This window comes from Heteronotia binoei, chromosome 14, assembly GCF_032191835.1.
Source record: "Heteronotia binoei isolate CCM8104 ecotype False Entrance Well chromosome 14, APGP_CSIRO_Hbin_v1, whole genome shotgun sequence".
NCBI classification, from domain to species: domain Eukaryota; kingdom Metazoa; phylum Chordata; class Lepidosauria; order Squamata; family Gekkonidae; genus Heteronotia; species Heteronotia binoei.
In genome coordinates this window covers 44,714,044-44,741,204 of record NC_083236.1, presented here as the reverse complement: position 1 = coordinate 44,741,204, position 27,161 = coordinate 44,714,044, and the positions used below count along the sequence as shown (strand labels likewise).

The 27,161-nt window shown below is 45.1% G+C and overlaps 1 protein-coding gene across 3 annotated transcripts in view; it reads right to left on the bottom strand.

Annotated features, from left to right (window-relative positions):
• BEAN1 (brain expressed associated with NEDD4 1) overlaps nt 1-27,161 on the bottom strand; it is a 67,776-nt gene that overhangs the window by 20,754 nt on the left and 19,861 nt on the right. For all 3 annotated transcript variants that reach the window (XM_060253749.1, XM_060253748.1, XM_060253750.1), the window contains exon 3: nt 21,232-21,366. In XM_060253749.1, the coding sequence (XP_060109732.1) occupies nt 21,232-21,366 (135 nt within the window). The remainder of the gene's footprint in view (nt 1-21,231; nt 21,367-27,161) is intronic.

Genomic DNA, 27,161 nt, shown 5'->3' with positions numbered 1-27,161 from the left:
GTTCATTAAAAAATGCAGGGACTTCCTCTCCCCTTGTTCAGTTGCCCCATGTCAAGATAGGCCATATGGTCCATCTAATTATTATTTATTATACAGATCCCAGACCTGGTGCTTATGAATGCGATGGTGCCCATAGACATGTTTCCTGGTGCTCCTTGCCCTAAGCAAACAGCCAATCCTTGGCCAAGTGCCCCATAGCAGCCATTTGTGGTGACCCTGACCACTGGTTTTCAAAATTCCAGTAGTGCCCCATGGGCTCAACAAGGTTGGAGGGGAACCCTCCCCACTCTAGCCCCTAGACCACACGGATTTCTGCTGTGTATAAAGAGAAAACCACTTCAAGGACTGCGCCTTCAAACTTCCACAAAACCTCAGCACTCTATAATGAAAAAGCAGGAGGAGGAGATATTGGATTTATACCCCGCCCTTCACTTGGAATCTCAGAGCAGCTTACAACTGCCTTCCCTTTCTCTCCCCACAACAAACACCCTGTGAGGTAGGAAGGGCTGAGAGAGCTCTGAGAGAATTGTGACTGACCCAAGGTCACTCAGCTGGCTACATGTGGAAGAGTGGGGAATCAAACCCAGTTTTCCAGATTAGAGTCCTCCACTACTACAGAAAACTGGTGAAGACGCCTTTTTCTGACCAAGGCGTACAAATTGTGCTGTCCTGTGGCATAGGTGCTATTATGGCAAAATGCTACATTCAGTCTGAATTTCATTTGTTGCCAATACACCCAGATGACTTCTGCTTGCTGGGATTTAACTGTAATGGTTTCTACAGAGCCAGTTTGGTGTAGTGGTTAAGTGTGCGGACTCTTATCTGGGAGAACCGGGTTTGATTCCCCACTCCTCCACTTGCACCTGCTAGCATGGCCTTGGGTCAGCCATAGCTCTGGCAGAGGTTGTCCTTGAAAGGGCAGCTGCTGTGAGAGCCCTCTCCAGCCCCACCCACCTCACAGGGTGTCTGTTGTGGGGGAGGAAGGTAAAGGAGATTGTGAGCCGCTCTGAGACTCTTTGGAGTGGAGGGCGGGATATAAATCCAATATCATCTTCTTCTTCTTCTACAGATGAAGATACTGAAGGGAATTTGGAGCATTGCTCCGCCACAGAAACAGCAAGTGACCTTGTCCCAGGCAAAAGTGGCCAATACCTTCCCTCAAGATAGCCAATTCTACCTTTTATTTATTATCTTTTTTCCTCAGCTATCAGGTAATGATTTGCTTCTTGTACACTGACATCCTTATTAAAGAGTCAGAAAGAGTAAGATTGGATCACCAACGGCCTGCAAATTGCGCCTGTCAGAAACCAGGCCCATCCGCTGGAAAAGGGGCTCTGGGAATAAATCTTTTCAGAGGCCTGTGGCTTCGGGGCATTATGTTGATGTCACAGCAGTTTGCGTAGGCGCTGGTTCAAATTAACAGGGAAAAAATCTTCCCATCTTCCAACCCAGGGCCTCTTTTATCAACATGATAAATACCGCTGTGGAGAAACAAATCACTTCTGAGGAAAAGCGACACACGCTGTATGAAGCTGCTCCTCACCCCCTTTACTCCAGCAGAAAACAATTTTGAATGGATGCAGCTTCATCTGGAGGACCAGGCCTTCATATTTCTTTCCATAAACCACACCAGGCCTCAGAAAAAAACATGAGGCAAATTGTGCAGCATACAACTGCAGTGAACACACAGAGTTGGTTTTATCAGCTGAAATCAGCCTTGCTTAGTGATAATCTCTAGTGAATGAATGGGGGTGGTGGTGGTAGTTACTTAATATTATTACCATTTGTTTACTAGAGAGGGGAGAATTGTCCCATCTCCATTCCACTACCATTCCTCGAGTAACCTGCACATAGGCGATCCAGCCTTTTGGCGTTAAACTCTTATCTTTAGAATAGGCTTACCAGCCCCCAGGTCTGGATGGGCTATCCCCTGATTTTGTAGGCTCCTTTCTGCTGCTAGCCAGCTAGCTGGCAGGGGGAAGACCCGCCCCAACAGCCATGATGTGCCTTTAAATCTTGGTAGGACATTTTAGAAGCTGTTTGCATTTGGGGATGTTTTGTGTGCCTTTAAATTTCAGCAGGATGAAAGCTGCATGGGGCGGGGGCAAGCAGACAGCCATGCGGCTCTCCCTGTGACTGTATGAGAGCGAAAAATGGCACAGTCCCTCTGTTTGTTTTGCCTTCATTTCAGAAGTCGTGTTTATAATAAAATGGACAGTAAAGAATTAACTAGAACCCTATAACCTGATTATATGAAAGAAAACCCCACCCCCTAGACTGCTCTCTTACTTACTTTCATTTTTCTGTGTTAGTCTGAAGAAACTTGTTGAAATGCAGCAGACTGTTACATTCAGCAACTCCAATGAGTAAAGTTATTTACACCACTGCCCCTAGTGAGATCAGAAGATGATGATATTGGATTTATATCCCGTCCTCCACTCTGAAGAGTCTCAGAGCAGCTCACAATCTCCTTTACCTTTCTTCCCCACAACAGACACCCTGTGAGGTGGGTGGGGCTGGAGAGGGCTCTCACAACAGCAGCCCTTTCAAGGACAACTCCTACCAGAGCTATGGCTGACCCAAGGCCATGCTAGCAGGCGCAAGTGGGAGGAGTGGGGAATCAAACCCGGCTCTCCCAGATAAGAGTCCGCACACTTAACCACTACACCAAACTGGCTCTCCACAAAAGTGTGGGCTTGCAAACTGTTTGTGTTTGGGAAAGGATTCATTGTTTATTGTGACTGTTTTGTGAGTGTGTGTGTTCCTTCAAAAAGCCATGCTTGGAAATGCTACCAAAGCCTGATAAGGGACTTGTGGGGATATGACACATTACACTTTCATTTAGTGAAAATGGAGCTGCTGGGGAGCCCTTTGAAGGCAAAAAAAGAGGTGAGGAAATGACAGTAATCAAGGGAACTGGATTTATTTATTTTTTCGGGAATGGGAAAGTCTCAGAACAGCTTGGGGAAAGAGAGGGAGACTTAACTCTTTTCCCTGTAGCTGTTGTCTACCATAAACCTCACCAAGCTGTTCCTCATTTCTTTTCTACACAGGAGAGTGATTTTTTTTAATAGCAAAGACACATTGCTCTTCCACTCCTGCAGCACCCTGGAAAATGTGCCTTTTGTATAATGTTTCACATTTCTTTGGTAACTTTTTTTGCTACTGGCCAACACAAGTTCCGATAGGAGTGAGTTTCATAAGTTAAATGAAGTATTACAAGTAGAAGTATATTTGTTGCTGTTCAATCTGTCCATTAGTTTCATCGGACGGCATTGTTGCTTGTTCAAGAGAAAGAAATATAAAATTGTTCTTCTGGTACTCTGATGGTGAAAAATGAAAGACTGTTAAGGATGCCTAAAATCAATCTTTTTTTTAAAAACAGCAGCATCTGTACATGTATCAGCTTAAGAACTCACCAAGTCCAAGTTCTGGATAGGCCTCTACCACTACAGAAATTTCAAGTCTAAGTTCTGGATAGGTCTTTCTCAGTACACAAATTTCAAGTCTAAGCCCCTGAACAAAAACTACTAATGCTAGAAGGTGTTGTCGGAAGATGGAATCCACCATGAGACCGGCTGCTTTTGTGTGATGTGCTACAAGTAAAATTTCCCTTTCGTCTTTCTCAACAGGCTCAATTTGTCTCTAATCAAATGTGCAATTTCTTTGGAAAAAGTTCCATGTTATCCTGCATTAGATCAACCCTGAAATTCAGCTACTGAAGAGGAAACAAATCTACCCAAATGGTAGAAGTTACAACAGCGGCGAAATAATGTGACACAGGCCAGCTAATATATTAATTTATGACCCTTGTCATCCTGATGGCTGGCTGCATTACTTATGGCCTCATTTCCTGAGGAATGGCATTTTTACTATTCTGTGGCATACAAGATGAATATCATCAGCCGGCAATGGGAGCCCTGTAATTCCTCTCACAGTGTTCTTCTACTATTTAAAAAGAGAGAGAGTTATTATTCACCATTTATTGGGCTCTACAGAGAGGGAAAAATACTTGGCTCTCTTACAATTCTCTTGTGCTGTGCTTGCGGCATGCGCAGCTGGAGGCTTCAAAGACCCCCTCTGGAAATAAAATAAAATGAGAACTGCAGAAAGGACAGGAGAGCAGTTACACAGTGACAATGCTAATTTATTCATCAGAAGCTGGGAGGGGTGTGTGTGCGAGTCTCGCGCACTGATTACCCAAATCTCTCCACTGCTGCATCAGAACCAAGCAGGAAAAGTTGAGAAAGATCTATAGTGAGGCTCCTCCTACGTTTAGTTCCATTTTTTATCCCCCAAGCTATAGCCGCTGCAGGCAACTGGTTTGAAGCTCAGGAAAGAAGGGACTTTTCACCCATGTTTTTTCTATGTTTCACCTCCACTTCCTAAACCTGGGTGGTCCAAACTAGCTCAATCTCATCTAGGGTTGCCAGGTCTGTCTCAAGAAATGTCTGGGGATGTTGGGGGTGGAGCCAGGAGACCTTGGGGGTGGAATCAGGAGCAAGGTGGGGACAAGCACGATTGAACTCCAAAGGGAGTTCTGGCAATCACATTTAAAGGGACTATGCACCTTTTAAATGCCTTCCCTTCACTGGAAATAATGGAGGATAGGGGCACCTTCTTTGGAGGGGGTCAAAGAATTGGACCCCCTGGTCCAATCTTTTTTAAACTTGGGGGGAATTTTTGAGGAGAGGCATCAGATGCTATGCTGAAAATCTGATGCCTCTATCTCAAAAACAGCTTCCCCCCCAGATTGATTGTCTATTATGGTTACTGGTCTCCATAGGATATAATGGAGTACCCAGTGGACATTCCCCCCCACCCTGCTTTCTGATAACCCTGAAGCAGGGGGAGGGCATCCAAACCAGGGGATCCCCTGCCCTCACCTGGGGACTGGCAGCTCTAAATTCTCATCAGATCTTGGAAACTAAGCAGGGTTGGCCCTTGATTGTCTCTTCACAGCTAACTTGCTTCAGGGGTCAGAAGTTGGGCCTATCTCAGAAGCTCCGGGTGACAAACATTATTCTCCCCTCCTTCATTCTGTCCTCACAACATCTCTGCGAGGCAGGCGAGACTGAGAGAGGGCGTGTTCACACTACACTACATAATGTGTTTTGCAACTGGATTTTTTACTGTGTAAGAGTAGCAAAAATCCAGTCGCAAAACATATTTAGTGTAGTGTGAATGCACCTAGTTCAAGGCCTCACTGTGAGCTTCCATGGCAAGAGCGGGGATTTGATCCTCCTGGATTCTGGGCTGTGGTCACACATGCTAAATAGTGCCGTTTCAATCCACTTCAGAAACTGTTCGAAGCTGGATTTTGCTGTTTCACACAGCAAAGAGCAGCTGGAAAGTGCCTTGAAAGTAAATTTTTAAAAAACCCAGCTCGGCTAAAATAAATAAAATAAGTTTTAAAAAATCAGCTAGGCGAAAAGGGTTTGTTTTTTTTTAAAAGAAAGAGCACTATTTAGTGTTTGTGACTGCACCCCAATCTGACCCCCTCTCACATGGGCTCTCTATCACATGAATCTGCTGTCTGATAAAGAAGGGATGTGTTTGGAAACGCTTCCATTAATTCTTCAGCCTTTCCACAGACAGCTCATTCTTGCAGATGAGATCCTTAGTATATAATTTGATTTTATTTATTTATTTTTGAAGGTTGGTAATAATGATGGATGCACAGAAAACAACAGCCATTATTGCGCTCCTCCAGCTAAGCAATTGAGACAGATGGCATAATCGCTCTAATATGATCAACAAATAACTTACAGCGCTCTGATTAGGGCAAGATGCTTACTAAAACAACGCGCACACACATATAGGAATGCTCAGATCCTGTAAATCTCTAGTGGGTATCCTAGTGCATCAACACACTTCTCATGCAGCTGCACACGCTTGGTACAACAGGGGAAGGGTCCCACAAGAAGGGACCCATAACAAGGGTGGGGCCATGGCTCAGCGACAGAGTATCTGCTTCGCATGCAGGAGGTCCCAGTTTCTTGTGCGTCTTACTTGCTGGAGTCACCATAAATTGGTTGCAACTTGAGGGTGCTTACGTATGTACTAAGACAGTATGTGGGTTGTGTTTGGGGTTTTTGAACCTATTGGAGGATTACTGTAAGACATCCGTACCCACAATAGTGCGGTGTCTTCGGCCAGTTACAGTATTAAGTGCAGTCTCACACAGACTGTATTATACTCATCCAGCTCCTAGGAGACTGCAGTATAGATAGGAGTTGCCATGTCATTTAAAGTGCAATTCCAAGCAGAGCTACACCCTTTCACGCCCACTGATGTCAAGGTACTTAAAAGGGTATAACTCTATTTAGGATTACACTGTAGATTCAGGCTGTAGAGACTGGAGGGCCTTGCATAGTGTTAGACTTCCTTCCTTCCTTCCCTCCCCCACAACACACAGAAGCACTCTAGCATGCTGTTCTGATCAGTTCTTTGAAGCTGCTGTTACGGGGCGAGGCAATTTAAGAGCTGATCAAAAGTGCATTTCCAAAAATGGGTTTGAAGAAGGCTGCACTTCATGGCCTACTTTGCTCTCACCTTGGCAGATAAAAATCCTTAACAGAAGTGGGGGGGGGGGGGACACTGCACTTTGTACGCCCAGCTCTTTGGAATCTGCAGGAAACAGGGGGGTTCTAAGCCTTTATCAGGGATTTGATCGAGGGTCCCATACCTTCACTTGAGATGTTGACACAGCTGTTCCAGGTACATTTACTTGCTGCAAGTAAGGGAGCGTGGTCCATTGCAGATTTCAGATATCTGTGCTCCGTGGCTGTCTTACTTTCTATCAGCTGCTGCAGCGTATTCATAAAGCCGGCAGCTTTTCTTCCAAACAAGCCCCCGTTCATGCTAATTTTAGTGTAATGAACAGAAATGATATGTTTATTAATGGGCTGCTCACGAGTCAACGAGTGGTGGGGCTTTGGCCCAAGGATATTCTTGGATGCTGAGCATTAAGATGGGAATGAATTAATTAAAGAATGAAGGAGAGGATTAATGAATGAAAAATGACCCACTGTCGCACTGTCGTCTTGCATTTGGGATTAGCTACCTACCGTGGAAATCTGCTTTGGCACTGCAGCATAATCCCATAATTTGGATTCCGGACCAGAAAGTCATTATTTGATTCTAGAAGAAGTCGGGGGGAAGAGGGATGGGGTATTCCCTACAGCTACAGGATTCTATAGCAGGCTCTCCAAACTCTTCAAGAGGCTAGAGCATTTGTCTCAAGGGTTCTTTCATTTGTGTGACATTCCATCAGTGCATATATGGCTGGCACAGGAAAACAGAGCTTAAAGATACTCAAATATTAACCTCCTAAATGTTGGGCTATGAAACCCTTGTGCTCAACCCAAACCCTCTTCTGTTTCTGCAAGCATCTCAGCAAAATGCTCAAAAATGCTCGGCGAGGATTCATAAGAACATAAGAGAAGCCATGTTGGATCAGGCCAATGGCCCATCCAGTCCAACACTCTAAAACCAGGTGCCATCAAGAGGTCCACCAGTGGGGCCCGGACACTAGAAGCCCTCCCAAGCACCAAGAAAATAGAACATCACTTGTCCCAGACAGAAAGTTCCATCTATACCCTGTGACTAATATCCACTGATGGACCTCTGCTCCATATGTTCATCCAATCCCCTCTCGAAGTCGCCTATACTTGTAGTTGCCACAACCTCCTGCGGCAGTGAATTCCATGTGTTAATCACCCTTTGGGTGAAGAAAGCCTTCCTTTTATCCATTCTAATCTGACTGCTCAGCAATTTCATTGAGTGTTTGTGAGTTCTTGTATTGAGAGAAAGGGAGAAAAGTACTTCTCTCGCTACCTTCTCTGTCCCATGTATAATCTTGTAAACCTTTATCATGCTGCCCCTCAGTTGTCGTTTCTCCAAGCCCCAAGTGCTTTGTGAATGCTTGATCAGAAGCCTGCAAACCAGCAAATCCTCTGTGCACATAAGCAGGTACTTGCCCCTCTCCTGGTTACCTTGCCTCCTCAACCCCAGGCTAGGGTGAGAGCTAATCCGCTGTGAGGGGAACAGATTTCTACTCTTCCCGCATTTTCCAGCACCACCCCCTGTCAGCAGTGATGGGAACTGCACCCTTCCCCATCCACTCAGTATCCCATGGCTTTTTGCAGCTAAATATATTTCATAGGAAAGAGCCCCCCGGCGCAGAGTGTTAAAGTTGCAGTACTGCAGTCGGAGCCCTCTGCTCACGACCTGAGTTTGATCCCAGTGGAAGCTGGTTCAGGTAGCTGGCTCCAGGTTGACTCAGCCTTCCATCCTTCTGAAGTTGGTAAAATGAGTACCCAGCCTGCTGGGGGGAAAGTGTAGACGACTGGGGAAGGCAATGGCAAACCACCCCGTAAAAAGTCTGCCATGAAAACATTGTGAAAGCAAGGTCACCCCAGAGTCGAAAATGACTGGTGCTTGCACAGGCGACTACCTTTACTTTATATTTCATAGGAAGGAGGAGGTGCACCAAACAGTTTCCCTTACGGAAAATGAAAAGAGTTGTTTCCAAGATGAAACATGCTTTGCTGGGTGCAATTTTAATTCTATACCAACAGCAAGAAGAAATGGGACAGCTACACATCAAAAAGCAGGGTATCGGAAAGAGCTTGCTGCAGGTGAGAAGGTTACTGGGACGACCTTACAGTTCAATTACATGATTGAAGGCTTCTGGTTGCTCGCTGGGGCTTTTCCCCCTGGGGCCACAAAGCTTGCTGTCTTTTCCCCTTTGCCCCCTGGCACCAGGGCATCTGCAAAGGCAGAGGACTATTTTTGTAGCTGCCAAGTCAGGCATGGCATCTGATGCTTGCCTGCTTGCTCTCCTGGGCGAGCACCCAAGTAGAACATGACGCTGTACACTTAAGTGTAGGCAGGGCTTTTTTTTGTAGCAGGAACACTTAGACACCCTCCCCATTCAATGTAGCCAATCCTTCTAGAGTTTACAGGGCTCTTAGTACAGGGCCTACTGTAAGCTCCAGGAGGATTGTCTACATCAGGGGTGTGTGGCCTAATATGCAAAGGAGGTTCTGCTACCAAAAGAAGCCCTGAGTGTAGGGACTGGATTTGGCCTTCCAGGAAAGATGGGAAATAATTGCTCGGGCCCATTTTTTGCTCATGGAAGCCTGAACTAGGGATTATTGGAACTCTTTGTCTGAGGCAGTGACATTCTGTATTCTTGGTGCTTGGGGGGGGCACAGTGGGAGGGCTTCTAGTGTCCTGGTCCCACTGATGGAGCTCCTGATGGCACCTGGGTTCTTTTGGCCACTGTGTAACACAGGGTGTTGGACTGGATGGACCATTGGCTTGATCCAAAATGGCTTCTCTTATGTTCTTATGGAGCTCAGCTGTTAACCCACACACATGTGAAGCACAACGGCCGGGAATCAGCCCGGAATACAGCGATGTGCAACTTCTGGGAAGCCCTAATTGAATTGTCATTTCTGGCTAATGCCTTCTTTTCTGAGTTGAAGATTTGAAAATCACGGTGTCTATGAACAGGGTAGTAACATTTAAGAGGAGGGAGGGGTAAACGATAGAGATCAGCTGCATGATGCTGGGGGCATGTGACTGGCAGATATAAATGTTTTAATAAACAAGTAATGGGACTGCAGTAGGACCCATTCAACAGCACCTGGCAGGTTGGCTGCAAAATTAACTGGAGTGGAATCACGTTCTGCAGGACCTGGGACAGCTCACAAGGAAGATGGAGGCATCACAGGGGGCTCTTTCCCTCAATGGCTCTTAGCAGGGATGCCATCCCCCAGGCAGGACCTGGGGATCCCCTGGAATTACAGCTCATCTCCAGACTACAGAGATCAGTTCCTCCGGAGAAAATGGATCTTTGGAAGGTAGACTCCGTGGTGTTGTATCCCACTGAGGTCCCTGTCCTCCCCAGGCTCCATCCTCAAGTCTCCAGGTGTTTCCCTACCTGGATCTGACAACTCTACCCCCCCACCCCCATCCCCTGCCAGCAGCCAGAGAGGACCTAGCAACCTTAGCCCTTAGGGTGTTTCTGAAAGGGTCTCATCACTCTCCCAGGTTATCTGGGGTCTTGGAGGTGGGTGGCATATCCCACCAAAAACTTGTCCTTTACTTTCCATTTTTACTGCTGCAATGCCACATCTGCATTTGTGCTTGTGTGTGTGTGCGTGAGAAGTGCTGTCAAGTTGTAAGGTTTTCAAAGCCAAAGGCTAGCAGAGGCGGTTTGTCATTACCTTTCTCTGTATATAGCAACCCTGGAATTCCTCGGTAATCTCCCGTCCAAATACTAATCAGGGTCCACGCTGCTTAGATCTAACAAAGTTGGACTAGCCTGGACAAAGATCTAACAAAGTTGGACTAGCCTGGATGAAGTTGGACAAACTGAAATCAAACCTGTGTGCCTTTCCCTGTTGCTGGACCTGCATGCAGGGAAAAGCTTCACTGGCCAGCTCTAGTAGGCTACACAACTGTTAAGTGAAACAGAAACCCTGCTAGAAAACATAACAAAGATCTAGATGTTTGATGTCCTCTCAGCTGTACAATTCTTTCTTGCTCCCATCCCAGTGGTGCTTTCCTTACACTGGCTGAATAAAAACAGAATTCCATTTCCCAGTGCTGACCAGACAGTTTCTTTCAATATTTCTACCAGTGCTGAGACTGGCTTGTGGTTATGACGAGCCAATAGCCACCATGACTAATCACAGTGGCACAGAATCGTGGGTCCCCCCCCCCTTAATACCTTTTGGCTTTCTTTTCACATGATAAAAATAAGTGAGCACTAAAAATAAGCATGCAAGCCTTCTAACCTGTTCTACTTTTTCCAATTATATATACATACACAAAGACTGCATGGCACGCACGCACGCGCGCAACCTTGGTCACAGGCTGTTACTGGGATGCGTTACCAAGCCAACCTTAATCTGGAACGAGGATTATTCTTTGCTTTCTCTTGAACTTGGATTCATCATCTTTAAATATAGAGGCACCTCTCTCTCAGAAGCAAAGTTGTCATTGCAGCCTACATGCTGAAACAAGATCTGCTCATTCGAGGCGACGGGGGGGGGGGGGGGGAGGGAGATATCAAGAGGGCCTCCTCTTGATCCGCTTACTTCCTAACTCAAGAATTTGTTCTCATCCTCCCACTAGAATCACAAAGAGAACTCTGCAGCTGGGTCCATGCATCCGCTGGAGACTGAGATATGCCAGCCGTTCACCCCCTGGATTTTCTCTTATAGACAGGAGAATCCCAGAGAGCAACGCTGTGTTGTGAACATCCTGTCCGTGGGCCTAACAAAAAGAATGGAAATTGTACACTGCTGATGATCCACAAGGGCAGCTGCCCACCAGCTTCCACATATATGGTGTGCGCACAAACATATGTTGCCTTTCTGCCAGATAGGGTGCCAACCTCCAGGGAGAGCCTGGAGATGTCTTGGAATTACAACTGATCTCCAGATTGCAGAGATCAGTTCCCACAGAGAAAATGGCTGCATTGGACTTTTGGTGTAGTGGTTAAGTGCACAGATTCTTATCTGGGAGAACCAGGCTTGATTCTCCACTCCTCCACATACACCTGCTGATGTGACCCTGGGTCAGCCATAGCTCTTGCAGAGCTATCCTTGAAAGGGCAGTTTCTGTCAGAGCTCTCTCAGCCCCACCACCCTCACAGGGTGCCTGTTGTGGAGAGGGGAAGGGAAAAGAGATTGTAAGACGCTTTGAGACTCCTTTGGGTAACAAAGGGTGGGGTATAAATTCAACCTCTTCTTCTTTGTAGCATTATACCCCTTCCCCAACCTGCTCTCCCAAGGATTCCTTAACCTTTCAGAACCTCCCCCTTAACCTTTCAGAATTTCTCCACCTGGAGTTGGCAACCCTACTATGAGGGGCTCATTTAAAGATCTGGTCCACTCTTTTCTTCTGTAGGCTTGAGAATGCCAAAACAGAGGAGAAAGAAGATGAGCAAACCCATGCTAAAGAGTTGGGTGTTGCTGTGGTGGATCATGGGTTTCGTAGTCCTGGCCTGTTTGGGTTGGATCAAGACTAAACTGACACTTTCTGTCAGTTCCCCCTCCACAATATCATTCCTCAGAATCCCCTATCTTCACAGAAGCTGCAGAAAGCTCCATTCTTCCTCTGGAAAAGTGGGTTAATGTAAGAGCCACATAGAATGAACATCAGATGTTTGAGATCAGCAAGACATGAATGTCAGATGTTTGAGGAAAGGAAGGAAGATAGATGGGAAGTGGGAGAGATGGAAAGAAAGCAACTTTAACTTTAAATGCATTTTCCAAGCTGGCCAACAGGGTGGTGGGAGCTTCGAGAGCCACACAACATGTGTGAAAGAGCCACATGTGGCTCTTGAGCTTCAGTTTGGCCACCCCTGGTCCAGACCCAACACTTTGTCTGGCAGGAGGAGGCATCAGCCAAAAACATTGCTGCAAACTTGGTTGGGAGTGAAGCTGGGATGTAGCAACCATGCAGGTTACATACAGGGAATGGAAATTATGGTTGTCATGGCGGCAAAGCTCACAGCATGTTGCAGCGAATTCTGGCCATTTGTAACGGTGGTGCCAGAGGACAAATTCACACATTGTAGCCCTCACAGCTTCCACAAAGTATTCTGATATGAAGTTCCCTGCTTGGAATTCAATTTTTCAGGCACACACAGGCCTGACTTGTCTTGGGTGCACAGCATGAGAAAAGAACAAACTTCCACCTCCTTTCCCTCACCCCATGCTCTTTTTACAAATGGAAACAGCTGCTGTTTGTCCTCTTAAGGGGAAAATTAACCTGAACTGACGACAACATGCAAGTTTCTTCAGAAGAGAACCAATGTGGTGTAGTGGTCATAGTCACTTGGTTATGGGAGAGCCAGGTTCGAATCGTCACTCTGCAGTGGAAACTTACTGGGTGGGCCTTGAGCCAGTCAACTCTCTCAGCCTAACCTACCTCACAGGATTGGTTAAGAGGATAAAGAGAGGAGGGGAGAAGGATGTTGTGAGTTGTTTCTGAGCCCCTATAAGGAGAAAAGCAGGGCAGAAATATATATGTAAACATCCTTCCCAGGTAATGTGGCTCTGATACAAACTGGGTCCCGGCATGCCTGGAAATTAAGTTCCCAAGAAGAACTCTCAGTCTATGTTGGATAGAAATGTCTATGACAGTTTAGAGAATTTCATAACATGTGAATCAGATCTCAGAACAATGGAAAGCTAACCGACATCTCCCTTTTCTGGAAAGTTACTGCAGAAACTTATGCTATCAGAGTCATCCACTTGAGATCCCTGGCACCCTACTGCACTTCGTGGGAAAGTGAGAAAGGGAATCGTCCAGAAACCCTACCAGTCAAGAATAGGGCTCTGACTTGGATAGCCCAGGCAAGCCTGATCTTGTCAGATCTCAGAAGCTAAGCAGAGTCAACTCTGGCAAGTACTTGGATGGGAGACCTCCATGGAATACCAAGGCCCGGATGCAGAGGTAGGCAATAGCAAGCCACCTCTCTGAATGTTCAGTCCCCAATAGGGGACGCCAGAAGTCAACCATGACTTCCAGATGCAGACATACACACACACAAAAGAACAGAGCCCTGACCTAGATAGCCCAATCTCATCAGATCTTAGAAGCTAAGCAGGGGACAACTCCAGCAAGTACTTGGATGGGAGACCTCAAACGAATACCAACAATCTGGAGGCAGGGGCAGGCTTTATTCAGTCACCTCTCTGAATAGCCTCCAGGCCCCAATAGGGGTTGGTCACCAGAGGCTGCCATTCCAGGCATACACACACTCACATACACAAAATATCCCTCCAAAAAAGAATAGGGACCACATATTTTTCCTGACCATGCTAGGGTTGCCAGCTTCCAGGTGGGGCCTGGAGATCTCCAGGAATAACATTTGATCTCCGGATGACAGAGATCAGCTCCCCTGGAGAAAATAATGCAAAAAACCAGGTCCCGATGTATGAATACAAGAGAATAAATAGAACACCGGAAAAACGTTTACTTTCACACTCTGTGTGTACAAGTACAAATGTATACATTACTGACAAAGACTGTGAAACCACGTGTAAATATACACTCTACAGACGTGATTAGATGGACTTTTTACCCTCAGACTCTTTCCGTGATTGCGTTTGCTACCAGCTGCTATTCTGGGAGCATAATTGTATATTTACATGCAGTTTCATAGTCTTTGTCAGCTATATATATATTTGCACACACAGAGGGTGCATGTAAGTGTTTTTCCAGTGTTCTATTTATTCCCCTGGAGAAAATGGCTGCTTTGGAGGGTGAACTCTGCAGCGCCACGCCCCTGCTGAGGCCTCTCCCACCCCAACCCCTTCCTTCCTTAGGTTCCACCCCCAAATTTTCCCAGCTCAGGGTTGGCAACACTACTGGTGGCACAGGGACTCTCTCTCCCGCTTAATGGAGCTGAATTTGCTTTTGCATATATTCTAGTTTTCTTTTTCCACCGTAAAGCTGGCCCTGACCTTTTGGAAGTAGCACTGCCACAGCTTCCATTAGCTAAGCGATTACTTGTGATGAATATTGCATGGGTGAAACAAAACAAAAAAGAAGAAGAAGAAAGAATGATAAGCCTGAAAAAAAACCCATTTTCTGACAGAGAAGAGGGTGGTCTTTTGACTTTCATCAGGAAGCTTTTGTGCTGCTTCCTGCACACTCACCTCGCTCCAGAGTCTTTGTTTAGAGTTCCATAAAAATTGCAAGCCCTGTCTGATATTGCTTTAATAGTTTAGGTATTTCTTTCTTCGCCAAGCATCAGAGGTTAACGCTTGCTGCCCACTCTCATCATTTATTAATTTTCATCACCACACTCTTCTAATAACCATCTTTTCTTACGTGATTGGAATGCAGCTACGCTGTTTTGTATCTGATCGTGGCTCTAACCCCATGGGAAGTTCTGCTGCCCAAACTCCAAAGAAGAAGAGACTGGATTGCTACCCTGCCTTTCACTCAGAGTGGCTTACCATCTCCTTCCCTTCCTCTTCCCAGTGTGCAAGAGCATACCCCCTCCACAGTCAATTCTCACGGGAACTTTGCTTTGATAATGTGAAGTGTAAACACCCACATTCTCAAGGTACCATTCTTGTTTACAGCATTTTTGCAAGGAAGCAGCATTGTAACAGAGACTAAGTAATAGGCGGTAGGCATAATCAACACATGAGAAAGGGAAGGGAATGTTGGGAAGTTATAAGAACATTCAGAAGAATCAACCCCATACTGGTAAGAGTACTTGACACAGACACCCTGTGAGGTAGGTAGGGCTGAGAGAGCCCTGAAAGAACTGCTCCTGAGGGAACAGCTCTGAGAGAGAACTGTGGCTTGCCCAACATCCCCCAGCTGGCTCCATGTGGAGGAGTGGGGAAATCAAACCTGATTCTCCTAGATTAGAGACTGCTGATCTTAAGCACTATACCAAAACAGGCCTTTACCACTACACAGATCTGAAGCACTACACCAAACAGGCCTTACACAGGAGCACAAAATTCTGCCCTGGGCCAGCAAAACAGCTGTTTTGAATCCTCAGCACACAATGGCTCTGGAGCCCAACAAAGATAACTGGGATGAGCAGCCAAGGTCCCACACCTCACCCCAGTTTGCAAAAGGGTAACAGACCGTTTTTTCAACAGTGGGCCTCTGGAAATAACCACAGGAAATCCATACGAAGTTACCTTCATACTGTCAAGTCTGCTGTATTTTGTTTGACCTATTTGCTAACTCTGGTTCAGAAGTAAGGGATTCTGGGTAGCTCACACTGAACACCGAATGCTGCTAGCCAACTCTCCTTCCCCCCTCCTAGCTATGCCTTTGTTACATACGGCCAACCCACCTAGTCAATATTGTCTACTCTGACACTGATTTCCCACTAGCTTTTCCTCGCTCTTGCTCTCCTCTTCTCAGCGGGGCTTCTGTCAGATTTCGCATACGTTGCCCCGAGGCTGCAACTCGCTCTGCCTCTTTTGCAGCAAACAAGATCCTCTAAAAACCAGTTTCTGTTTGTCACATGAAAAAGGCGAAGCTAGTTGCAGCCCCGGGGCAGACAGTGTGAAATCCGAAGGAAGCCCCGTGGAGAAGAGGAGCGTGAGAGCAGCATAAGACTAGTGGGGAATCAGTCTGAGTGACAGCAGTTCTCCAGGAGCTTCTGAAGACAGACGGGCTTCCATTCTGGAATCTTTTGCTGGAGACGCCAAGGCATTAACTTTGGACCTTCAGGTGGTTTTTTGTTGTTGCAATCTCTGGTGACTGGCCTCTATTGAGCTCAAGGAGGATATTCAGAGAGGTGGCTGAATAAATCCTGCACCTGCCTCCCGATTGCTGGTGTTCCAAGGAGGTCTCCCACCCAAGGACTTGCCAGAGTCGACCCTGCTTAGCTCCTGAGATCTGATGAGATCAGGCTTGCCTGGGATAGCCAGGTCAGGGCAACTTTGGACCTTCTGCATCAGAGCCGGATTAACAATTAGGCCAAGTAGGCACTGGCCTATGGGCCCCCACAACTTTCCTCCCATTTCCCCCTTGCTTTCAGCCCTCCCACAGCCAGCAACTGAGTTGCTCTTTGCCCATCTTGCCTGGTGCGGCTGCTGCTCACGTCGCAAAGTTTGCCTCTCTCTCTGCCTCTCTTTTGCAGCTTTGTCAAAGGGACTTTTAAAAAGGTGCCTACAGGCAGCAGCGGGGGGGCCATGGGTGGTGCGGTGGGCGCTCAGACTCTGAGACAATTTGCGAGGGGCTTAGAGGCCTCCACAGAGTTTAATCCAGCACTGTTCAGCATACAAAAGAGGTGCTGTACCTCTATGCCAGCATCAGCCTATTCATCCATCTTGAAATTTGGTCTGTATGCCTAACTATTATTGCGTAGACAGGGATCCAAAAGATCCAGATGCCCAGTTGTCATTAAAGATCTGTGTTTTATTTCTTAAATTTGGACTTCTGGATGACAAGGACTTTGGGTTCTGTGACAGATTTCAACTGCATCCTGTAAAAAAGCAAACCAATCTTTAGCTTGCAAGACTGGAACCTTGGTCTAAACAAACCATCAGCAATTCAAAACCCATTACTAATTTGCATTGCTATTATAAAACAGATCTTGTCTTTTCCCGCTGACTTGTACTTGTTGAAGCTTTATGCTAGACTAGGGTGGAATTAAACTTATTGTCTCCTTCTAAATGATATTTTTCCTTCCCCCTGGCTGTTTCCTGAGCACAAACAATAGAAAATGGAGATAAAGACATGTGTATGAACAACGAAAGGCAGGCTGCTAAATTACCAGTAAGAAAAGCAAACATAACGTATTCCGCCCTCATCAGAGTTCTGGCACAAAACAGATCAGATAGAGTTTAAAGTTGTCACTTGACAAAATACCCCCTCAAGCAAGTCACAATTTTCTCTTAAAAACTCTGGAATTGCCTTTGGGTAAAATGCATCCATGAGTCATTTTTACCTTTTTGAGATCCCCCCCCCCCTCTTGATTGTGAAAAATAGTAAGCTTTCATTCAATTGTTGCTGCAGGAAAAAAACAGGAACAGCAAGCTGGAGGTTCTGGAACTCCCCCCTCCCCATATTTCCTTCTCTAGGATTCTGTAAGCTCATAGGAGCCTGAGTGAATCAGTTCTACAGTCTCCCTCTTTTAAAATGACTCTCAACTGTTCTGACCATTCTGTGCCTTCTATAGCATACTCCACCCTTATTATGACCCGACCTTCCTAATTTTCTTTTCACATTCTTCTCTATAGGAAGGACTCTGCGGAGCACGTAGAACACTGCCCTGCCCCCCCCCCACATCTTGTCTGTGGCTGATTGGTTTTTCTGCTTTAGTGGTGATGATTTGTAGTGCCTCATTTATGGTCCCACAAAGAGAGCTGTCCAAGGTGCTGACTACAGACCTGTCTATGGTTGCAGTTGGGATTATTCAACGGCAAAACAAACGGACAAACAAAAACCCTCCCATCTATTGCAGTGTAGACATTATTAAAAGCACACATATTTTGCCTTAAAAAGTCTCAATTTTGCAGTGGTCATGGGCAATACTCCCTCTAAGCTGTGGAGTATTGTGAGCAAAACTTCCACTTTGTGAGTTACTGGCATTAAAGCTGTGAGCTACTGCATAAATTAGTTTGCTCTGGAGTCATATTTCCTGAGCTAAGAAAAAAAGTGTGAGCCGGAGGCTAAAAAACCCTATGAGCTAGCTCACACTAACTCAGCTTAGAGGGAACTCTGGTCATGGGTTGATACCTTTCATTTGGATTCTTCCTGATGGACTAGCACAGCTATGTGTAATTTTATCTGCTTTGGAGAATCATACAATTTAGCTTTTCCAGAAGAGACATCCTAAAATTGAAGGAAGATAGCTACTGACCACTGCAGAGTGAGACTCTGACTAATGGGGAACTCAACATACCCTCTAGCCACTAGGTAACACTAATTTGGCTTCTCTTGCTCATGAATCCACAAGAGAAGGAAATCCAGACATACATCAGAGCATTTGTCTTTTAAGTTTAATATTTTTAAACCCAAAAGGAAGACATCAACCGTAAGTATCAACCATTTCAAAATTAGCGTGTATGTCGCTACAATTTTGGTTGCTGTAACTTGAAAAAGATACTGCAAAACTGGAAAAAGCGCAGAAGAGGGCAACCAAGATAATTAAAGTTTTGGAAAACCTTTCCTATAACCAAAGGCAAAAGAGTCTGGGACTCTTTTGTTTAGAAAAAGACAACTAAGGTGGGGGAATACATGATGGAGGAATAGAAAATTATGCATGGGGTGGAGAAAGTGGAGCTAGAAAACTTTTCCTCCCCTTTCTACAAAACCAGAACATGGGAGCACCCAAACAAGTCGATGGACGACAGGTACAGGACAGACAAAAGAAAACACACCTTCCCTTAATGAGTAATTCCACTGTGGAATTCACTGCCAGTAGGTGTAGAAACTGTCACTAATGTAGGTTTTTAAAAGGGGATTCAAGAGCTTTATGGAAAAGTCCATCAATGAATATAAGTCAGGACAACTAAAGGGAACCTTCAAATCCAGAGCAGTAAACTCCTCCTGGATTATCAGAACTAAGAGAAGAAGATGATGATGATATTGGACTTATAACCCGCCCTCCACTCTGAATCGCAGAGTCTTAGAGCAGCTTACAATCTCCTTTCCCTTCCTCCCTCACAACAGACACCCTGTGAGGTGGGTGGGGCTGGAGAGGGCTCTCACAGCAGCTGCCCTTTCAAGGACAACCTCTGCCAGAGCTATGGCTGACCCAAGGCCATTCCAGTAGGTGCAAGTGGAGAAGTGAGGAATCAAACCCGGTTCTCCCAGATAAGAGTCTGCACACTGGCTCTATCAGGGCCATTATGCCTTGTTTGTGGGCTTTCCAGGGTGACAGCACGTGAAACACAGGATGCTGGACCAAACAGCCACATGCCTGATCTAGCAGGACTCTTCTTAGGTTCTTAACAACACCCCCATCATCATCACCACCACCATCACCATCATCATGTTGTTTTAATTGCATTTTCACTTAAGAAACGCCTTCCACAATTCCACATCCTTAGTCACTTCCCGCTAAGCACACGAGCAGCAACTGCTGGGGACAAAGATGCTTTTCTAAGAATCCACTGCCAGACGCCAGAACAAAATCCTCTCCATCATTTCCTTTCCTCTGGTCATTAAGGAAATGCAGGATATTAAGTTCGGCATTAATGACCCAGAAGAGTGAAGGTGACTTGTAAGTAATTTGCTTCCTATTCCCTCCGCCATTAGTCAGGGCTGTGCTGCCAAGTATTTCTTCCATTGAAGGTTTTCCCCTTCATCTGTGAAAAAGCCCAAGCTTTCACCCTTGGGCTGTACTGGAAGCTGAGGGACAGGAAAACTTCCCCTCCTCCAGAACAAACAGTTTATTGAAGTATTTGATCCTGCTTCCATATAACTCAAACAATATATAGCATAGCAGGTATAACATACATCAAATGCTTCTTTCCCCCCTTTTCCTTTCTATTTCCCACCCTCCTTCAAAATGACCAGCTTTAATTCCTTATTTTATATCTCTAACCATAAGCACACCTTTTGGAGTTTAACCAATATATCATTATTGCCCACCCCCCTAACTTTTACCCATCTTATATACTCAAACCATCGCTTCTTAACTTCCACAATCTTATCCTCACCTAGCTTTTCCTGTTTTAATATTGTTAATATGTCAGACTGTATCCATTCATATAAATAACCATTCCATCTGTCTATAGTCCATTTTGTAGCATCTTTCCAGTCAAACGCTATAACTGCAAGGACAGCTAAAATCATAGCTTTAAATAGCTCCTGATAGGATTTATCTATTTTATAGTTCCCCAAAATTCCCATAAATAACATTTTTTCCAATAACTCCACTTTAACCTTACATACTTCCTCAAGATCTTTCATACCTTTCCCAAGATCTTTTGCCAGAATTTAGTCACCTTAGAACACTCCCACCAAAGATGCGCATAATATCCCTTTTCCTTTTTGAGGGACAGGGAAACTTACCCATTCTTTGAAACATTCAACCATAATTGCCTTCTCAGGCCTGCCCTCTCTAGGAGAGAGGCATACCCACGCCTCATCTGTCTTTTATCAGTGGCAAGACAGCATCATGACCTGTTCACCCTAGAGAGGTCAGTTTTGCAGAGGAGCCATGAGAATGTACAATGAGATTACAATTTGCCTTGCCGGATCAAACCGTGATCTGTAATAGTCTAGCATCCTGTTCCCAGCAAAGGTCAGCCCAACACTTCCCAGAGAACTCGGAAAGCAATTTGTGAAGATGTTAATGGCACCCTGTTCTTTGTCCTTGGCAACTAGCATTGGGAGGTATGCTCCCTCTGTTCATGGAAGTGCTGATTTATTACAAAAGGCATCTGAAGTTCAATTACAAAAAAGGACTTTGTGCACCTCTGAGCTATCTCCATTTCTCAGTCCTTCACTCCCCTTCCAGAGCAGGGATTTGAACTCGAGCCTCTCAGATCCTAGTTCAACAGTCTAACTGCTATGGGCACTGGCTTCAGAGGTTACCCCGCAGAGCCCATTTTAACCAGCCCCACTGACACACAAGTCCCTCCTGACAGGCACTGCAGTAAAGAGAAAGGGCTTCAGGTGCATAAGCCAAGCTGTTCACGGACATGCATGCTGCTGGGCCCGCTAAGGGGCAAGACTACTACAAAAGAGGTGGAAAGGGTCACTCACTTGAACATGTTATCTGGATGGACATGTAGCCCGTGCCACAGTCCTTCTTGTAGTGGCAAGGCAGCCAGTTGAAATGGCAACGCCCGTCGCCACACTGCAGCTCTTCTTTCTTACAGGGCAAGATGCTTTGCTGATCTGGTGGGGGGGGGGGGAGGGAGAGAGGAGAGAGAGAGAAGGAAAAATGAAACAACCTGTAAAGCACACAAAAACTTTTAGGGCTGAGCGGAAAAGAGCAGCCGTTTGAAGAAGAGTTGGTTTTTATACTCTGCTTTTTCACTATCCAAAAAAGTCTTAGACTGGTTTACAATCACTTTCCCTTCCTCTTCCCACAACAGACACCCGGTGAGATAGGTGGGGCTGAGAGAGCTCTGACAGAAACTGCTCTTGAGAGAACAGCTCTGAGAGAACTGTGACTGGCCCAAGGCCACCCAGCTAGCTTCCTGTGGAGGAGTGGGCAATCATACCTGGTTCTCCAGATTAGAGCCTGCCTCTCTTAACCACTTTACCACAGTAGCTCTCAGGTACAGGAGCCAGGTCTAGATGTCAGATATAAGACATGTGCATCTAAGCCGCTCGATGCATGTCTGTTTCCATTTGCACTTCAGTGTTTCCAGGCCTCTGTGTCAGTTTCATAGCCCCATGCACTGAGGCATAATTGTTCTACATCTGTAAATCTCCACGCAACTGCTCCAGAGGAATATGTCAACACCCTCCACCAATGCATTGCTAAATACCATCTGCAGCAAGCAATGCGCTGGTTCAAGAGGTGCTGGTGCGGTGCATGGAACTGGAAGACTGGGGGGCTTGGCCTTGTGTGGACTCATAACAAGGTAATTTTGTTTGCGTGCTTTCAGCGCTTTGTGGATAATGTTTTCCCCAGTGTCTGGATGACTAGTGACTGGTAGCTAAAAGTCTGAGTCTGGAGAACAAAGACTGTCTTCCTTCCTCTTCCAGCTCTGCTAACAGGTCAAATTGTTTTATAAGGGTATTTTAAATGAAGACACATTGGAAGACAATGGAATGGAAGCCACTGTCAATGGCTTGTCTTTAACAGAGACATTTTAATCTATTTATTTTATTAGATTTTTAAATTCGCCCCTCTCCAAGAATGGGGCTTGGGGCGGCAAATAGCATAACACTACCTTGGACAGCAAATAGATCAAATCAGTCAATCCTAAAGGAAATCCACCCTGGCTGTTCTCTGGAAGGTCAGATACTGAAACTGAAGCTCAGATACTTTGGCCACCAAATGAGAAGGGAGCACTCATGAGAAGAACCTGACCTTGATGGACCATGGGTCTAATTCAGTACAAGGCAGCTTCATACGTGTTCAACAGGTTGAATTAGAAAGCAACAGACAGTGGGGTGAAGGGAAGACAAGTAGTTAATTCAAAAGGTACATTCAGAGTCAGTTTAGAGTGGGTGGAGAACCAGTGTAATGCAGTGTGCAGAGAACTGGATTACAATTGGGGAGATCCAGGGTTGCCAACAGACTTGGAGAAAAGCTTCCTGTCCTTGAGCTACAGGCTTAATGTGTGGAAATGGGCAGCAGGAACCTTTTTATGGCACGGAGGTAAATAACATTCCATTAAACATCTATTAAAAGGGATAGGATATTTTTCTCCAGGCCTGTTGGCAACCCTAGAAAGATCTGGGATCAATTCCTCACTCAGCCCACCCTGAGCTGGTCACTTACTCTCAGCCTGACCTACCATACAGGATCATTGTGAAAATGAGAAGAGGGTGACAGGACTCAGGCATTCCAATCAGGGTGGATTTGATTTAAATAAAATTTATTTAAATCACTAGTCAGTAAGACTTGATTTAAATCATAGTTTTCTACATAAAGACTCATTTTTGCTGGTATAACCTTAATATTCACAATTAGATGATTTCATTTTTAGAATAACAACTGTTCATATTAGTTTTACAGTTATATAAAAATATTGATTTTTAATACTATTAGAAACACATTATAGATAGGTAATTATGAAATTATAGGTAGAGGAACTTCATTAAAATATTCCCAAACTGGGTCTCTTTTACAGCCTGCTGCCATTGTACGTTTTCTCCTCCAGGGAAAGAATAATGTGATAAACCTCAGGTTATATACACAAAAGATCCAAAGTCTTGTGGAGTATTCTGCTCAAAAAGTTTCACTTCCATTTTTACTGCTTGTCCCTCCCTCCTCACACGTAAGTTTCTTCTTGGGCAGATCTATTCCACTCCAAGCAATCTTTTTCTATTCATTTAACTTTTTGAAACTTAGCACTTAAGGGGCTGATTCTGTGTACATAGGTTTGTAGAACAATGAGATTAAGGTCTTTTTCTCAGCTCTGTTCATTTTATAATATTTTTGCTGTGTAGAAGAGGCATGTGATCTCTGCAGACACAAATTACAATGTTGAGAACCGCAAAACCAAGCACCTGTGTTCTGTGATAATATCTTGCAGACAGAGACACTGCCCAGTAATCTTACAGAAACCTCCGGAAGAGCATGACACTGTGAATGGATTAACAGAATTTATTACCAAAAAATTTGAACATTACATGAATATATAGCCTTATGCTTCAGAATTAAAAACTAATCCTTATTTCATGATGGAATAACCTTTGGATGATAATATATTTTCCTCAAAAAAGCATTTTATTTAAAAAATCCAATTTAAATTTAAAAAATCCAATTTAAATTAAAAAATCCAATTTTTTTTTTTAAAATCACTGATTTTTATCCCCCCTGATGCCAATACAGATTTTAAAATGTAATGGTTTGAATTGGCAGGACTTTTCTTTGTAGATGGAGCCCAGCAGGAACTCATTTGCATATTAGGCTGCACCCCATGACACCAAGCCAGACGGAACTGTATTCCTGTGCGTTCCTGCTCAAAGAAAGCCCTGGTCATTAGGTACTAATTAATTTGCTCTGGTACTAACCAACATTCTCGAATCTTAAAGTCATTAGTGCAGGCCTGTAAGTAGATACCTATGGCCATTTTGGGGGAAAATTGAATATGTATTAAAGAAGAACTTTTAAAAAGTAATGTATTTCATTTCTGGTCCAGTAAAAGATGTGCTCCAGCAAAGATGCCCTCATAATAATATAGTTGATTGCTGTTACTGTAGGGAAAGATGTAATGGTTTGAATTGGCAGGACTTTTTTTTGTAGATAGAGCCCAGCAGGAACTCATCTGCATATTAGGCTGCACCCCATGACACCAAGCCAGACGGAACTGTGTTCCTGTGCGTTCCTGCTCAAAGAAAGCCCTGGTCATTGGGTACTAATTAATTTGCCCTGGTACGAACCAACATTCTCAAATCTAAAAGTCATTTCTCCCTTAGTGCAGGCCTGTAAGTTGATAGTTGCTGTATGAGAACAGAACGCCTCCTTCTCACACTTGGAGGGGGGGCTGGGGGGGGGGGAGAATGCCTCCAGGCAATCAGACCTAGAAACTTTAGAAAAGTTATTTCATCCAATTCCCTGTTTTTAGTTAGACATTGCAAGCTAAGGAATATAACCTAGTTCCCCCATCAGTCTCCTACTGAAATTGACTAGTGTAGACTACACACATCTTCTGACCCAGTCAGTTCCACACCTAAGTCAAATCTGAAAATGTTCTTTAATGACGGGGGGGAGGAGGGCAGGGGATTTCCCCCTTTTAAAAGAACACCATTAATAACTGCCCAGCAGAAATATTTGCATTTTAATTTTTGAAATGTCAGCCAGTCAAACGCACAGTGAAACCCCCCACCCCCACCCACTGTCATAGCAAATAAACAAATACAGTTTGATAACATTGCTAACATTGTCACACCAAGCATCTTTCCCTACAGTAACAGCAATCAGCTATATTATTATGAGGGCATCTTTGCTGGAGCACATCTTTTACTGGACCAGAAATGAAATACATTACTTTTTAAAAGTTCTTCTTTAATATGTATTCAATTTTCCCCCCAAATGGCCAAAGGATAACTTATAAGTGAACTAATTTTTTAAAAAAGAAAAACAGGTAAGAAAATTTCCAAAATCATAAAGGCTTTGTGTGTGTGGGTGTGAATGTGAAGAGATGTGTGTTACAAGAAAACAAAAGTTTAGTTATGTGCAATCCTAAACGGAGTTTCCCTATTTTAAGCTCACTGACTTCAATTAACTTAAAAAGGCATAACCTTCTTTAGGACTGCATTGTAGAAATACAAATACTTATTTGAAGAAGAAGAAGAGGAGGAGGACATTGGATTTATACCCCGCCCTTCACTCGGAGTCTCAGAGTTGCTCACAATCTCCTTCTCTTCCTCTCCCCACAATAGACATCCCTGTGAGGTAGGTGGGGCTGAGAGAGCTCTAAGAGAACTGTCCTTGAGAGAACAGCCCTGAGAGAACTGTGGCTGACCCAAGGTTGCACCAGCAGTTGCATGTGCAGAAGTGGGGAATCCAACCCAGTTCTCCCAGGTAAGAGTCCATGCACTTAACCACTACATCAAACTGGTGTAGCATTCTGACCTGTATAGCCCTGATCTGTCTGGCCAAGGCTTGCCTGATATGATCAGTTTTTGGACGCTCAGCAGGGTCATTTCTGGTTTGTACTTGGATGAGAGGCCTCCAAGGAAGTCCAGGGTGGGCACCCAGAGGCAGGCCATGGCAAACCATCTCTGTTCATTTCTTGCCTCGAAAATCCCACAGGATCACCATGTTAGCTACAACATGATCATACTTTCCCCGTTCCAATACAATGCAAAACACTAAAACCAATCAAATACTTGTAATTCAAACTTCCCCAAACTGTCCCCAAACAGTTTTCACCATATGCTTGAAATATATTAAAGGCAGCATATCAAAGATCTGTTTGTGGCTTAGAAAACTGATATGGGAGTTTAGAGAACTGATATGGGAAAGGGTCTTTTTCTCTGCTACAACAAACTCACCTCAGCTCCCATCGCTGGGCCTTCCCTCCAAAAAGCAGGCTCTTGCAGGGCTTTTTTTGTAGCAGGAACTCATTTGCATATTAGGCCACATACCCCTGATGTAGCCAATCCTCCTGGAGCTTACAGGGCTCTTAGTACATGGCCTACTGTAAGCTCCAGGAGGATTGGCTACATCAGGGGTGTGTGGCTTAATATGCAAAGGAGTTCCTGCTACAAAACAAGCCCTGCTTGTGGGGATTATGATGGGGATGCAATTGTCTACTAGGACATCAGCTTTCAACAGCAGGGGGAGCAACACAACAAAGGGGAGGCTAACATGTAAAAGAGAGAGGACAGAGGGGAGGTAGAGAGAGATGGAAAGATGAGAAAGGCAATGAACAAGAAGCTGGTAGAGCAGGCGAGATGTGGATAACGCTGGACACCTTTGAGCAAACAGTTCTATGTACTCACACTTCATTTCCGCTGGGAGCAAAGACTAAGGGGTTAAGCTAAAGATGACACAGAAAAAGCAGCTTGAGAGGAGGGCGGCCCACCGCTTTGATCCATTTTCTGCACGAAAGGCTGAAAAACGTGTCCCACACTGGCACCCCATGCCAACAAGTGCTGCATTATGCATTAGACAGCTCCGCGTTCATTGCCCCCCTCCTTCCTCGCCTCTCCCTTTGCTGCCAGTTATCTTGCTCCAATCAGCATCCCTTCCCCTTAACAAGAAACCAGAACAGCCGAGCAATGTATTTCCACGCCGAGTTGCCCGACTGACGTTTAAGACACCTCTGAGCGGAACGGCACAGCGGTTCAATATGGAATGGCGCGAATGCTCAGGCCCTCTAGGAATCCACGCAGACTGGAAGCACGAGGAGGCTCATAAAAATGCTCTCTGTCAAGGACATGGCACTCTGGGGGGGTTACAGCATTTTTGTTCTTGGCAAGGCACTCCCTGGGATGGATCCTGCTATTCAAAAGCAAGTTGTTACTGGTGCACTTTAGGCTGGCTGCAGACACTGGAAGGC